This window comes from Parus major, chromosome 1A (genome assembly GCF_001522545.3).
Source record: "Parus major isolate Abel chromosome 1A, Parus_major1.1, whole genome shotgun sequence".
Taxonomy (NCBI): domain Eukaryota; kingdom Metazoa; phylum Chordata; class Aves; order Passeriformes; family Paridae; genus Parus; species Parus major.
In genome coordinates, this window is record NC_031773.1 from 14,358,195 (window position 1) to 14,374,420 (window position 16,226).

The window sequence follows — 16,226 nt, forward strand, 5'->3', positions numbered from 1 at the left end:
TGCAAGCTTTGCTGCATAAGCCATGGCAGAACTTTTGATCCCATGAAAATGCCGTAGAAGGAAAGGCATCCAGCACAAATTGATGATCTGGTGAGGTGTACCATCTGCGCTCTGCTGGAAGTTAGCACTGTCCACCACCTCTCTGCTGTAACATCACTGACCTCTAAACCCTGCTGTACATTCTGCTATTAAACAATTCAAAATGAGATGGGTGATAAGGAAATTATAAAATTGGAAGAAATATGGTTAAATGTTAAGTAAGAATATGTGGTTTCTTTTAAGAGGAAGCATTACATCGTAACATGCTTTCTGCCTTGCACGCTTAAGAGAGCCTTTAAAAGATATATTGGTATTTCTTAGAAACATTATGAATTTAGGTTTTGAAATGCCACAAAAATATATTTCTTTCTGGAAAAATATACCCAAAGAAGTAAGTTGCTCCTAACTGAATAACATTTTCAGTACTTCCAGTACCTCCCCACCTCCATGGTTTGCTTGACATAGCAATTACTGCTCTGCATTTTTCTTTATCAGACAATGCCAAGCAAAGCTGGAGCAGGTCTGTGTCAATCACAAATGCCGTAAACACAGCTAGTCAATCTGAGCCAGCAAAATCCAAACTCTGGCCGTGCCCACATTTGATCAACAGTGGCATTACCATAATCTTCAACAACTGCATTGTTTATTTAAAAAATCTCCCTCAATCCCTTAACAAATTAGTCTGGAAGCCACCATGAGGATTAACTCAAAAATTCTCCTCAGATCACAATTACATCTGCTCAGATGTCACCAGTGACAGACATTTGCATAAGTCATAACCAAACGTTATTGCTAAGTGTTTTCCAGTTATTTGACTTCTGTCAGGGTCTGTCTTTTCCAACCAAGTTACAAAACTCAGCACTCAGCTGGGCAATCCTGCTCTGGTGTGAGAGGTGCTCCACAGCACAAGGGGTAATACCAAATACCTATCTAAGAATTTAATTGCCAACCACTTTTCCTGACCGTTCAGATTAAGAAGCAAATGATACCGGGTGGTGTCCTGGATACTGTGAGGGCAGTGTCTTTCACCCAGGGTCCAATGACTAAAGTTATGCCTAGCTGGTGGCAGCTATGTGGCTTTTCTCCAAGGAGCTGGCAATCCCTATTCAGCTGCAGGCATGTGCCTGCCTCATAAATCACCCGCAGCGCTGGCAGCCTCCTTGGCAGGCTCAGCAGGGAGACAAGAGCTGAGCAAACAGGGTGTTGGTGCTGGAATGCTCGCAGGAGGTGGGAGCGGGGTGGCACAGGGAAGCCTGTGCTGAGCTACTGCATGATGCTGCCTGTTGGTCCTGGGGCAACAGAATGCTGAGAACCCAAATCTTCTAAAAAGGATTGGTTCCCTTTACAGGAAAGGAAGCAGTAATCAGTGCCATCCTTGTCTTTTGGCACAATTGTCACAGTCTGAGTTTCACTACAATGTTGTAGTGAAAGGCACTCTGCCTTTTTTTTTTCCAAGGCAAAGTGGCAAAATGAATTGTCAGTCCTGGATATGGAACACATTTCCATAACAGGCAAATTTGCCATCATCAGAGAAGGTCTGTGTTTTCAGAAGGAAGTGAGATGACCTATCTGTCAGCTCCAAAGGAACTTCGTGCAGGGGCACGTGTGCCAGAGACAGCAGGGTCTGTGCTTGTCTCTGCAGCAGACTGTCAGAGGTTGCTGCACTCATCCCATCCTATTCAAAACAAATTGTCACGTTAACCTCTCCAACACAGACCTGCACCACTCCCACTGCCTGTGTCTGCCTGTGCCACTTGTGCTTATGCCCTTGGATTAAAGGGCACATCCTGCCTGCCCATGGCAGGGGATTGCAAGTGGCCACCAAGCCTCAGTTTCCCATGACTACAACAAAACACAGCCCTCTAGATCTTGATTTTTGGTGACTGTGTCACCCCCCCTCAGTGATGGGTGGCTGTGTGAAACTTGGTCTCAGCTGGCTCCTGGGTGGGAGAACAGGGGTGGACACAAGCTTTTAAAAGAAAAGCTTTGCGTACACATCTCAAGTTGTTCAGCAGTACTCTGCCTCTGGCCAGTGTTAGGCAGTTGTGTGACACAAGCTCCCAGAATCAAAACAGAGGCTCTAGTAAAACAAAGGCAGTGATGAATGTTAAGAGATTTGCTGTAAAGATAATCCTGAAGATAATTCTGCCAACATGTGGCCGATGTAACGCATGCAAGAGTATAAGAAATACAGGGGTTGTACAGGACTGTACTTTGAAACTGGTTGATTTTTCTGCTTAATTTAGAAAATGGGGGGGATGCATCCTCAGCTCCCCAGAAATGCAAAAACTCAGCAAATCCCATACCCAGTAACCTTCTATTTAAATATCCAAGCTTGGCAGGTAAACATTGCATTTTTTATCTCAAGGTCTTTCCTCCTTATAGAGGAATTATAGAAAGTCTTTATCTGCTAAGCCCCACACAGCTGCTCACTCTCCCCACAAAAGGATGGGGGAGAGAACCAGAAGGGTTAAAGTGGGAAAATGTGTGGGTTAAGATAAAGACAGTTTAATAGGTAAAGCAAAGGCTGTGAATACATGCAAAGCAAAACAAGGAATTCATTCACCACTTCCCATGGGCAGAAAGGTGTTCAGTCATCCTCAGGAAAGCAGGGCTCTGTCACATGTAATGGTGACTTGGGAAGACAAATGTCATTACTGTGAATATTCCCCCATTCCTTCTTCTTCCCTTCAATCATATGGCATGGGGTACCCTCTGGTCAGCTGTTCTGGCTGTCCCCTCCCAACTCCTTGTGCACCACCAGCCTCTTCACTGGTGGGGCAGTCTGAGGAGTAAAAAGTCCTTGTCTCTGTGTAAACCCTGCTCAGCAGCAACCCAAACGTCTCTGTGTTACCAACACTGCTTTCAGTGCAAATACAAAACACAACCCATATTAGCTATTGTGAAGAAAGTTATCTTTATCCCAGCCAAGCCCAGTACACTTGGGCATGACAAAAATTGTACATGGAGGTGAAGAGTGTACATGGAGTGAAGGTGGGTGGTTCAGAACAGATGCTTTTTGTTTTAACTTTAAGAGCATTGGCAGATACTATCTTCAAGTATGCTCTTAATTTATACCTCTTTGTTATATTCACAGAACTTCTTATGACATTTCTCATTCTGACCATCATATTGCCTGACTACCTACAGGAACAGAATCATATGAAACCCTGACCTGGTCTGGGATTGCTTTTTTCTTCCTTACTTTTCCTCCATGACCCTGCCCTTCCTTCCACTTTATCCTAAGTCCCAAGCAAGTGCAGAGAGGATCTGTTTCTCTGTTGTGAACAGCTTCATCCCAAGTATACCTGAGCTGGCAGCAGTCCCAAATCCCCACCATCCTCAAGACCCTCAGCTGCCGACAGCTTCATCTGGATCGTAGCAAAGTACAGAAACCTCTGTCCAACAGTGCTGGAGAGCCACCACTCTCAGGCAGGAACAAATGGGGCTCACTGAGGTGTCCCAGATATGGAGGTGGTGGGTTTTGCCCAGAGGCTACCCCTGGCATCAACAGCCAGTCTGTGGGCACTACTAGCGATCCACAGTATGGAGGATTTGTGGATACAGACTTAAAATTAAGCTCTGCTGGTGCTACAGCACAGCTGAATGGTCATGGTAAAATAACCCTTCAGGATGAGCTCTGGCTGAGGAGCCCTCAGGTGAGGGAGAGAGCTGCCTCCCCGCCCACTCGCTCACCCGCTGAGTAAGCACAAGGGGAGAGCTGTAGTGCCCACCCCAGGTATGGAAAATAAAATACAGTGCAGGACTTGGCACTGAAACACAGGGTGTTCTGGCACCTGTGAACAGCTTTCAGCCAGTGGATGAGGGATAAAACCTCCATGAGATGGGAAGGTACTGGCAAATTCTAGTGCATGAGTGGGCTGAGAGCTAAATCTCTACACTTATTAACTCAGTCTTCAGTGATATACAAGCTGCAGCTTGCCCCAGATGAAGGCCAGTTAACTCAAGAGAAACCATCACTTACCACAGGCAGGAAATATTTGAATTCATATGTGAGCCTAATTGAGAGCAATGCACCTCCTGTTCTTTGAATTCACAACACACCAAAGATCAATCCTAAGCAGCCCTCACTTCTTTCAAGTTTATCTCTAACTGAAGAATTTGCCTGTTTTCTCCAGCAGCTGACTTCAGGCTAAGTGCAGGTCTGGGTGGGAAGCACACAGGGATGAGAATCAGCAGGTCCCTACTAACAGCAATCACTCTGAAGGGGTGGGCTACTCCCAAGACAGCCAAGTATCTGAAACAAAAACCATGGCATGTCTCAGTCAAAGACATTCAAGGAGGGTGAGAAAGAACAGCAGCGTACTAACAATTATCAGATATGAGAAGAAACCTCATCCCAGTTATGGAAAAAGAGTAATATTTGTCCTGAAGAGCTCATCCTAGGAGACTGTAGCTCAAGAGACCAGTACAGTGGATACTTTCTCATAGGCACCCATCATTTTACACCTCCTGACCATGGACACTGCCTAACAGCACACAGAAGTTGTTACTTTTGTGAGTCATTCAATGAGTCATTCAGGGTTTTATTCATCCTATCCCCCAGAATTACTGCACTGCACATCAGACACTGATAGTTTTCTATATGCTTTTCTCAGGTTTTCTGTCATTGAGGTAAAAGATCCTGTGCTCCCTTAAAGACATGCAGAAGTACCTTCCTCCTACAGAACACTAACATCCTTAAGCAACTTGGATCTCATGTATGTATAAGTAACACATAATATACAGAACATATAAGTACAAATATACAGGTACATGCCCTCTATAATTAAAGGAGCATGTCCATACTCAAAGTATTTTTATGTTGTGCTAAATGATGAATTCTACCCTGAGGTAATGAGTCAGGTAAAACATTAACATAAGTTTGATGGTATATCTCAAATTCTGAACAAAACTGTTTTCATCAGAAGTTTGGGAGAGTGGCTTGAACTTTTCACTTAATCAAAAACACCACTCACTACTGGGTTCAGTAAAATCTGCTGTTCCAAGCACTACCTACATTCATACATGATCCTGTATGTGCAGTGAATGCCAGACAGTTCATGTGATGCCATTGCTATTGAGCATCATTACCATCAAGCATGGGTCTGCTCCTATTCCAAACAAGTATCAGCATGGCTAAACCTGGCCACTGTCACTCACGCTGGCAGGCTCAGGAGAGCCAAAGGATGAGGACCAAACTCCATCAGAGGCTGACTATATTTGCATCACCTGGAAAGGAAGTATAGTACTGAGGCAAATAGGGCAGCTGACATTGCTGCTGCCTCTTACACCAGCTATCCTGTGGACAAGCAGCAGGCTATTTTTGCTATTTTTTAATCAATTTTATTTATCAGGCTGAAATCTTCCCCCTCCTTCCACCTTTTTTTCCAAAATAATTTTTTTAATTCCATTTCTTCTAAATTTCTTATCAATATATGTATCTTGAGAAAGCAGGTCACCCACAGGTTACCTTTAATTAAATACCTCCCATTGATTTTAATGGCTGCAAGATAAGGACCCCACTAAATAATGAATTTGAGCTGTGTCCTTCCTCCTTGTCTTCTCCCACTGCTAGCAAATATCTATAATGGCAAGTAACAGGTAAACTGATACTTTACTACTGGGAAGCTGAAAAACGTCTAATATATAACTGAAACTAGATAATGGTTATAAAACACTTCTTCTGTCTTATAACTTCTATTTCCTCCCCTTTGGTGTCTTCCCTTCCAGAAATTCAATACAGAGCCAACACTTAGTACAAGTTCCATGTGCTTCCCTCAGGCACTTCTACTGAAACCAAGTGTGTTAGCTGGTTTTCTCCAATGTAGGGCATTTCCATCACTACACAGTAAATTAAATGACATTTCTTCCCTTCCTCAGATACAATCTGTTTCCTTAATGCAATGTTTTACAGTGCTGGCACATAGCAGGATTGTAAGAAAGCATCAAATACTTGAGCTGGCAGAGAACTGGTTGGATGCCTTTCTGCAAACACAGTGGATAAGCCACTTTTACTGACTTTTACTTTTTACTTTTACTGATGAGGCTCCAGTGTTTGGCCCCAAGTGGCAGGGAACCTTCATGATATGCAGTTAATTCTAAACCATCATTTTTCAACAACACTAAAGATAAATATTACTGAGCGCATCACTTCTGAGCTATGTACAGAAAATACTTTACAGGAGTCACTTCTACATTTGTTTCTTGTTTCATTACGGTTATCAGAAAAAACCCTGAGTTTGTGCAGGGTGACTTTGCACATTGCCAGGATGTGTCTATTAAGAAAATAGCTGCTGCTGAAGGTTTTTTAATGCAAGAAAGACAAATCAATAAATTGGATCTCTATGGATATCTGTGATGATGGTTATGCATTTCCCATGGGCAACATTGGCAAGAGAAGTCTAAAAAAGTCTAAAAAAGAGCAAAGACCAGAAGCTCCCCAGCAGAATAAAAAAAGGGTCAAGGAGCACCAAAAGGATGCTGGTGGAGGTAGCCCCTATGGCCCTGCTGCCAGGAAAAGACAGAAGCAGACAGGAGGGAGGAGACTCCAGAAGGGCCTGAAGGTGAGGATCAAACATGAGCTGGAGACAGGGAGGAGGGAGACAGCTCAGGGGAGCTCTGTGTGCTCAGAAAGGTTGTGCAGTGTCTGAGCAGAATGAAGAGGTTATGTAGCTGTGGGATGACAAACTGACACTGCAGCAGGATTTTGGAAAGAATGGAAGGATGCAGTACCTGCAAACTAATATGTGTGTGTAACTTAAGGTAACTCCCGAGTTTTGGTACTCTGTTATTTAAACATCTCAACTGTGCCAAGTTTAGACACAGCATCCCATTTATCTTAGCACGACTGAAATCCCTAAATTATCCCTGTTTTTTCAACCTCCTCATTTCAACCTTAGGAACTTTACTTCCAGTTTTGTTAAAACACGAAGTAGCCAAGAAACTGCTGTACAAACAAATAGAAGCCGAGGTGAAGGCTTAACCCTGGGGCAGGGTGTGGGGGCAGCCTGGCAGGCAGGGCTGCAGAGCTGCCTCCAGCTGCCACTGCCCTGCAGCACCCACTCCCTCCTTCATTCTGGAGAGCTGGTGCAACACGTGCGATTCTCAGATGTGTGGGAAGTCCCGAGAGCACGCTGAATACATACTGGTGAGCATATCCTACTTGTGCCATTTACTCAATGCTGTGAGCTCCCCCCTCCAGCCCAAATTTAACCATCCTGCAATAAATGCTGCTAGGGGAAGGTGATGACCTCAGTCTCTCACACGGACAGCAAAGGGCACAGCGCTGCTCTCCACACAGTGACCCTGCTTTTCATCACTTTCATGTCACACAAGTGGCAAAGGCAGTGAAGTCAGCAATGTTTCCTGGTGTTTCCTTCTGCTCTCCCTCTCTGCCCTGAATTTTTTCCTGTTCAGTGGAGACTGGCTCATTTCACTTCAAAAAACTGGGGCAGAAGAAGAAAATGATGACAGGACATGTGTTAACAACAAGAAAACACCAGCTGCTAACATGGCTCACCTACCAGTCTGCTTGAACCACAGCAAGCTCTGAAAATGAGGCAAGAGTTTATTTTTAAATCTATGTCAGATCTCTTTGCCTTTTAAAGAGCATTCCTCTGCTGCTTGGGCCCCTTATCTGCTCACTGGCACTTCAATTAGCTGGTCCAGAGGCTCTCCCTGCAGCTGTGCCCACGAGCCTGAAAGCTGGAGTGTGCCTCCACTGCCTCAGCAAGTACTGTTCACTCTGCCAGAGTAATCCTCTAAGAAATATGGACACACGGAAACAGAGGAAGAGCTTCATAGTGTCCACAGATGTGTGCATGGCAACGCACCAAGATTCGCTTCTATTTCTCTGGGCTCCAGATAGCAGAAAGTATATTATGTATATTAAGCACAAAACTTAAGTTTTACTTAAAAAAAACAAACCATAAAATACTAATAGAAAGCTTTTCATTATCTCAATGAAATATCCTTAGGCTAGGAGATCCTATCTAGGAGTCAAAATAAAATTTTAATCCTCCCATTCAAACTGCCACACAAACTGTGATGAAAGGATGCAGCACTGGGAAATAAAGAACTTGCTGATCATATTAATCCTTCACCTTCTATTCAGCTTCCTACACTAGTATCCTGTTTCCTTTTTAACAGCCAACAATGCTTCTCTATTTCCTTATGTGATTCCCAAAATGCTATCATGTCAGACTTAAAAGGAATGCTTCATAGTCACTAAATGAACTCTTTAATTTTTGTTATGGTTTATAGAAGATCTCTGACATCTACCTGTAGATAGTGACACTGTGCACTCTAAAAGCCTGATTTCTGGTTCATCATGAAATGGCTGCTCTGCACAGAGAGTCTGCAATCCTTTTCGTTCAGTCAAAATGACCCTGTGACCAAGTGGCAGTGACCAAGGGGGCAGATGAGGGACAGGGACCCCAGAGTCCACCTCTGAGTGCCATGGACTGCATGCAGTGACAACTTTGGCATTTCTCTCGTGTATAGCAGACAAAAAATTAATTAGTAAGACCGTGGTTTATTACTGAAAGATGTGAACCATTTAATAATCATATTTTTCAAACTAGAGAAGCTAGTGCTAGCTAAACTTGTCATTTGACAAGAAAAGACAGCTATAGGGAAGAATTTTCTTTGTTTCAGAAAATTCTGCACTAAAGCTTGGTAGCTACTACACTGAAGGCTCCTGCACACCACATTTTTTTAACAAGATACACTAACACTTTTAACAGCTTAAAAAAACTGAAAATGAAAATAGCTCTAAGTTTCTGAAGGTTTCCCTAGGAGTAGTTCTGAAAAAAATGTACATCTAGTTTTGCCTTCCTGAGTCAAAACTCAAAAGTCCTATGAGAGGATTTTTGTCCCAGGCAAGGTAAGCAAGACCAGTACCATTTGTACAGAGCTGTGCCAATGTGCCTGGCTAAACAAATAAAATTCAGGTCACCTGCATATGTCAGGTCAGAGCTGGATGACCCACACCTCTACTGCTGTATAAATAGCCAGGCTATCACCACCACAATTAGTCTTACCTTATTGTAGTACTGCACCTGAACCGAGTGCCACTGCCCATCGCTGACCCCTCCTGCAATGAATGGTGACACTGTAGTGGTTGTCTCCCCTGCAAAAACAGGCAGAAAGGAAAAATAAGTCACCATCTCTGCAAGAAACACAGGGAGACTCTCACTGGGCACAGGATGCAGCCACCTTGCTCCATCAGGGAGGAATTTGGGTTTGTCCTGCAAGACAATAAATATCTCCAGTTTCACGGAGCTACTCTGGTGCACAAAAACCAGCTTCTGGGACATTTGGGTGAGTTATGTTGTTATTTAATCATGCTTCTGCAAAGCATGGTAACAGATACATTCAGCAATAGATACAGCTATTGCTGAAGTGATGAACTGAGGGAGAACTGCACGTGAACTTTTCTGCATTTTTGCCAAAAGCACCCTTTGAGGTTTTTTTTGGTATGATGAGTATTGTGATGGGATATTTTGTCAGGGAAGGGAAGCAACTCCCTGTTAGATCTAAGAAAGTGATATCCAAAAGTACTCTAGCATAATACTCATGATATCCTTGGGCTGAGCAAACTTTTACTAGTGATTAATGAAATTATTGGCAGCCTTTCAGTGTTCAAATTTGAAAGCAAGACTTTATCACTGCAACTGGAAAGCTGAAGCTTTTAAGCAAGGACTGAGTCAGCAGACCCAGCTCAGTAACCAGGCATATCTGTTTTGAGGTAGCAGCAAAATAAACATTCATGCTGAAAGTAGATAATGGGTCTGGCACAGAGAAGGGATTGGTTGCTTTTTTTTTTTTTTTTAATTTTTTTAACATTTGGAAAATCCTACATAATAAACCACAAGAAAGGTAGCTCCTCCTGTAAACTAACAAAGCTCATAGTATTGTGGAACTTAAAATGCACTTTCAACTCTCTATTTGCAATAAATAAGTCAAGTATTATTCTTGTGTCCCCTACTCTCCTTTAACTCCCATGCCATGTATTTCTGTTATTTAAACAATACATATTTAAGCTTAGCCTGTATGGCATCCTGCTGCAGTGGTTTTTGTCATATAGTGATAAAATCTATACAAATAGTTGGGCTTTTTATTCAGCTATGAAGTGTCTGCAAAAGGAAGATCAAGATGTTCTGCAATCCTTTCGCTCTGCTTTCTGTGAAAAAGTTGTTGCAACATGTAACACACTGAGATCAGGTGTCCACAACTTGTACTGTTCGTTAAAAGCCACTTAAAACTATAAAACATAAACCATCTCCTTCCAAAGAAAATACCATTTGTAATATGCAGGACCAGACCTGCTCTCAGGTGCTGCAGTGCAAATCTAAATTTAGTTTCATGTATCTTAAAGGAGTTCCTTCACATTTAAATGCATATAAGTGCAAGTAGAATTTATTTTTTTCCCATTCATCCTCAGGGTACCTTCCAAGCAATTTGATTCAAGTTTAGACAGGTGAAGCAATGTTACAGCAGAAAGCACATCTCTGCAGTATGTTATTTCCTTACACTAATCCATTCAAAAACCTGCCTTAAAATCTAATTTAGACAACTTTGAGGTAATAAAGGGGAAATGTAACCAGATATCTTCAACCCAAAGGGCCCACATATGCACTTAAGCATCACTGGTAAATCAGTGGGGTCACACAGGATTTACCATGGGGTCTGAGGGCAGCAGCCACCACTGGTGATAAGTGTGCAACACCATTGTGGGCTGTGTTTCTGCTTCTATGGTTTTGCTGCTTGCAATCTCTCATTTTCCCCCAAAAATAAACAGGAATTGACTTGAGCCCATGTGTCTATCCTGAATATCGATAATGGGAAATAGCAGGATTATTTCCTGAATTATATGCCCAATACAGAGGCACAAACATCTCACTTGACCTACATGTAACTCCCCTTGACTTACAGGACAACAGCCCTTTCCAGATATTCGTATTAGTTTCAATAGAAAAACACCTTAAACCTGTGACAAACATAGTTTGTCTACACTACTGAAATTTCATAAAGTCACCAAAGCCTCGCCACTGAAAGCACAGATCTTCAGGGCAGATATCCTGCCTGAGCTTTGCTTCTCAGCCCTCCTCTCTCTTCCTACAAGCACCAAAAGACACTGGCTTAGTCCTAGTGCAGAAAGCAAGCAAATTACAAAGCTGCCACTTGTTTCCTGGCCCACTGTAGCAATGAGCGTGAAGTTCTCCTAAATTCATTGTTGTTTAAGGCTTCTTCTAAGAGGAGGTGCTTCTCCAGTGCAGAAATACATTCCAGAGACAACACTGCTCCTTCCCAATCCCTAATAAATGGCAGGCAGTTTTCACTTCTGCTAGCTTTTCCTTTGGCTTGCATAGATTTTTTATATAACATTTATGCACCTATGTTCCTCTGATGGTGTAGTGTAAACATGCATAAACACACAAAACTTATCACAGCATGATAAAATGAAGTCTCATTTAAGCAAATATTGGCTTGGAGGCCAACATTCAGGCTAGTGCCAATCTTTTATAGTAGTCATAAACTCTGGCTTTTATAACTGGTATGTTGACAAGCTCCTGCCCACGACAGTGAGTGTAATCACCACAAACCGCTACAATCTGGAGTACACCCGGCATCAGTTGTTTACTGCGCAGTGCCAGCCAGTAAATTAATGAGGCAGCAAATAGCCATATAAAATCACTGAAGTGCATTTCCAAATGGCTTGAGAGGTTCTCCTGACCTGAAGCAGAAACGCTGAACTCAAGTGAAACCTCACCTGCAGAGAAGGTGAGCTGGATCTGCTCCTCAATGATCTCCAAGGCAATGAAGTCGTGCTTCTCGTTGAAACGCCCATTGTAGAGTAGGAGAGCGTTCCTCTCCCTGGTTGCAAACCTAGAACACAGAGACATGGAGTTAGTTAGCTCTTGCTTAACAGCTTATGGATTAAAGACTGATGGTCAAGTCACCCAGAAGAAAGATGGCATTGTGTTTAGCAGATAAACAAGCCTTTGAATCAATCTTCAGACAGAAAACTGTAAAACTGAGGAGTCAGCCACAGGACAAATTTACTCTTTCACAGTCAACAAGGCAAGCAGATGGAAATTACAGAAATCTACTCTGCAGAGATCTGCTGATGCTCACGAGGGCTAAAATTAGGCAGACACAAGATGCAACAGCAGTATCTGACACTGATCAAACAGTAACACTTACTACACTCTGCAAACAGGCTGAGAGCTAGAAAGCATTTTCACATCAAAGTGGGATCCTGGCTGCCTGTGTGCTGTCTAAATGCTACAGGGCACTAGGACAGTCACCAACTGATTAAAAAAACCTGATGGGGAGGTAAGGGGAAAGAATGCTAAGAGTTACTTTATAATGATTTATAATATAGTTACTTTAATAATGCCATGAAGAAAATCAGTCAATCAACAGGTCATTCAGTTGGAGGAAGCAAAATAAACATTTAAAAATTTCACTAGATCAGCACCAATGGGTGCATTTGGATTTTATTTTTCTTGTGCTACTAATATGGGATGTATCTTTCTTGCAGAAAAAGGGGCAACCCCACTTTTAAAAAAGCCTTGGTTTTGGGGGTTTTTTTGGTCAGCACAGAACATTTTTTTCAAATTTCTTCTTGTTGTATTTTATATTTTTTAATTGAATTCTCTTATCTCTGGAGAGTTGCACACAGCTTTCATCTACTCAGAAATGCAAAAAAAAAATGATTACACTTCACATAAGCATTTTTACAGAGATTAATATTAGATAAAGAGATAAAAAAAGAGAGAAACCATGGGAATTTCATGAATGTCCCAATGGCAATTTAATCTGATTTTGTATCTTGAACTGCAGGAAATATGCCTGATTTAAATTAACCCACTTTTCCTACAAATGAATGAACTACTGAACATAGCTAATGAAAACTGTCTTCCACGGACGCAAGAAGTGACTCTTGTGCCTGTCATATCATGTCTAATAGCAAGACTCTCATGTGATGCAACAAAACTTGCATTTCAAAGAATGGGACTGAAGCAGTATTTTAGAATACTAGGGTAGGTATTTGAAAGAGAAACTTCCAAAGACAAAGAATATTTTTTACTAGAAGCTGTTTGTCAGACATAGGTATGTTGTGGATCACACTGAGTAGAGAACTTTCACAATTTAAGCTACCTGGAAATAGGAAATTTTATTTATATATTTTTAATCTTTTGGAAGGATAATGAATTGTTCAAAAAACAGAAGTCAGAAATTTTATATTTCCTTTAAAATTCAAATTTCAAAGAATATGCATTATAGTCCATCATAATATTAATGTTTTGATTACTTTAAATCAGCTTTGATATACACATTTCTTTCTAGTTTTGTTTATCATAATATAATATTATACAAATAAAAGACTAAATTAATTACAATAATACCATTGAAAAGTATCAATATTATCAAAACATGGATTTAGTTTTCACTTTTCACCATCAAACATTTCATCCAAAGGAATACAGTTTCTGTAATACATTTCCTAAGACTATTTTTTGATGGATAACTGCTTCATCCAAATATTTTGATCACATCTATCCAGAATATATATGAGCAAAGGAAAAGGGAATAATACTAGTGGTGCTTCTTCAGTGGGCAGGAAGATTTAGTCTGGCAGCAATAAAAGGAAGCTTGGTTTTGTTTGAATTCATTTTCTCATATTCTTACAATTTCCTACCATAATTTTAAGTATCAAACCATTATTTATTAAACTATTAAATTATTTAGCCATTTTGTAGATTTCTTTATCTGTGCTCAGTTCCATTCTTCGCCACTAGTGAAAAGCAACTTTTGTATTATACTCGTTAAAAGCACTACTGCTTTTGAACTTGTCTGGTTATCACCCACCAGCTGGGGGGAAAAATACTGGTTTTTAATAGAAGGGATATGTTTCATTTCATGACACAGGAAAAAAAAGCCTCTCTTTCTTACCAAATTTTGCATAAATAATGAGAAAACCTCTCCACTAACAGTGTCTCTTGAAGGGAATGAGTAGTAAGTGTTGAATTAAGCAAGAAGATACATAACATTGGGAGTAGAAAGACATGCATGGTCAGTAACCTAAATGCTTAAAAAAACCATTTTATTTATGAGACTGGACAATGCAAATATTCTGCTCTTTGCTAGGAGTGGGTCATGAGTCACTTGAGGGCAAGGGAAGCTGGACACCCTGGAATGCTCCCAAATCACAAAATACATAGTGGCAAATCATCATCATTAGCAGTCAAACTGCTAATTCTTGCTGATTGATCCTCACATGTTTTCCTCCTCCACTGAAGGATAATAAAAGCCAAAGAAATAGTGTAAATAAAAATGAACTTCAGGTATGAAAAGCTAAATGTGCTGCCATTCCAGACAGTGTGGGATGAATGTAATAATGGCTGAGAATTCTTATATCACACTGAGTGGACTAAGTAGTGTTTAGCTCATGACTAAATAAGCCATTGTGGTTCTAAAGGTAGTGAAGAAACCCTGGTGTCAGGACTACCTTTTTACAGTACTTTGCCATTTCTCAATAACCCCTACACAGGGCATTTGAGTCATTTTAACTTGAAGCACCCTAAAAGTCAAAGCTTTCTTTCCAAAAGCCTGAAAAATGACACCTCATGGCTGAGGGGACAAGTCAAGGGTAGTGCAGACAATTCATGCTGGCAGCCAGCCCAGACTGCGCCTTTGTTTGCTCTCACTGTGGGTCTGACAAATCCAAGAGCCTTTTGCTCCTCAGTTTTTCTGTGTACTTAGACCTGATGCCTTAAAACAATCTTCACAAGCACAACTCTCCCTTGCCTTGGCTTGTGTGCAAACCATGTCTGTGCTTTCTGATTTAACCAAAATTTCAAGATTCCATAAAACTTTGACTTCAGGATTAAGGCAGATGAAAGATAAAATGGCAGAAATCATAAAATGATAGAATGGTTTGGGTTGGAAGGGACCATAAAGACCATCCAGTTCCAATGCCCTACCATGGGCAGTGACACCTTCCACTAGACCAGGTTGCTCAAAGTCCCATCCAGCCTGGCCTTGAGCATTTACAAGGATGGGGCATTACTTATATTAACAGAATCATGTTACATGGGGAGGGAGCCTGTCTGGGATTTTAGTTCAGGAAAGTAAACTGTGCTAAAGGACAGTACTGAAAAACACGTTGTAAAACAGTGACCTGGCTCCTGACAGGTGTGAAACACAAGATAATGGCTGGGTACTGGAGGGGACATAAGCCTGAAGCCTGTCTCATCTCCCTGAGAACTTTCTCTGGACAGACACACAAACAAGTTCACTGTTGCAGCTGCTGCTGTACCTATCAAAAAATCCCCAGCTCTGCTCTTTGGGGTCAGGACAAACACATTTTGTGTTGTTTACTCACAGTCAGCTGTGAGGGAAAACCAAAAATCAATTCTGACCAGCTAAACCATGGGAAAACTGCAAATCCACCCCCTCCTCAGACAAGAGGCATCTGTGTCCCTGGAGCTCTGTCTCCACACCAACCAAACCCTATTCCTGAACCAAGAAGTCTTTTCCAGAAGAGGAGTGTTTCCCAGGTGAGGGAGAGCTCATGACTGTGGCTGCTATCATTGCTCCACCTTGCCTTCCTGAGCACCCCCAGGGGAAAGAAGGAGACTGCCCAACATAGGGATGTTGGCACAGATGGGATGGGGCTAAGACTACTTGTGCCTGGGAGGTGGGATGAGACCAGAAGCAGGACCTGGGTATGAAGGCCAGAAGGAGCTAATTGAGGACCTGGATCAGTTGGAGTTGTCCTGAGCCCAAGGCTGGGGACCACTGGAAAGCAAGAACCTGAGAAGGACCAGACTGTGCTCAGCCATGGCCTGACACGCCCAGGTCCCCTCACAGGTGGGGAAGCAGGAGATGGGAAGAGTTCTCCCAAACAAGGAACACAAATGTATTGGTTCTGAAGCTGGACTGAAGGCCAGGAAGCCAAAGGCCCAGCTAATAATAGTGTCAAACCCAACATCCACCCTGGCACTTCTGTGGCTGAAGGCTGCTGATGGGTGGCCAGAGTGGTCCTGGTGTCACTTCTCCCCACTGTCACCCTGTGTTACAACAGGGAAGGTCGTGAGTCAGCAACTCAGAAACATCCACAGCAGGGCAGAAAATCAAATCCTTTCAGATAACACGGCTATGCCCTGCCTGCA

General features: G+C 42.1%; 1 protein-coding gene across 7 annotated transcripts in view; it reads right to left on the reverse strand.

Moving 5' to 3' along the window:
- The window catches only part of CELSR1 (cadherin EGF LAG seven-pass G-type receptor 1), a 162,091-nt gene that overhangs the window by 57,922 nt on the left and 87,943 nt on the right, over positions 1 to 16,226 (reverse strand). For all 7 annotated transcript variants that reach the window (XM_015628139.3, XM_015628138.3, XM_015628135.2 and 4 more), the window contains exons 4-5: positions 11,816 to 11,931; positions 9,084 to 9,172 (exon numbers count right to left, since the gene is read on the reverse strand). In XM_015628139.3, the coding sequence (XP_015483625.1) occupies positions 9,084 to 9,172; positions 11,816 to 11,931 (205 nt within the window). The remainder of the gene's footprint in view (positions 1 to 9,083; positions 9,173 to 11,815; positions 11,932 to 16,226) is intronic.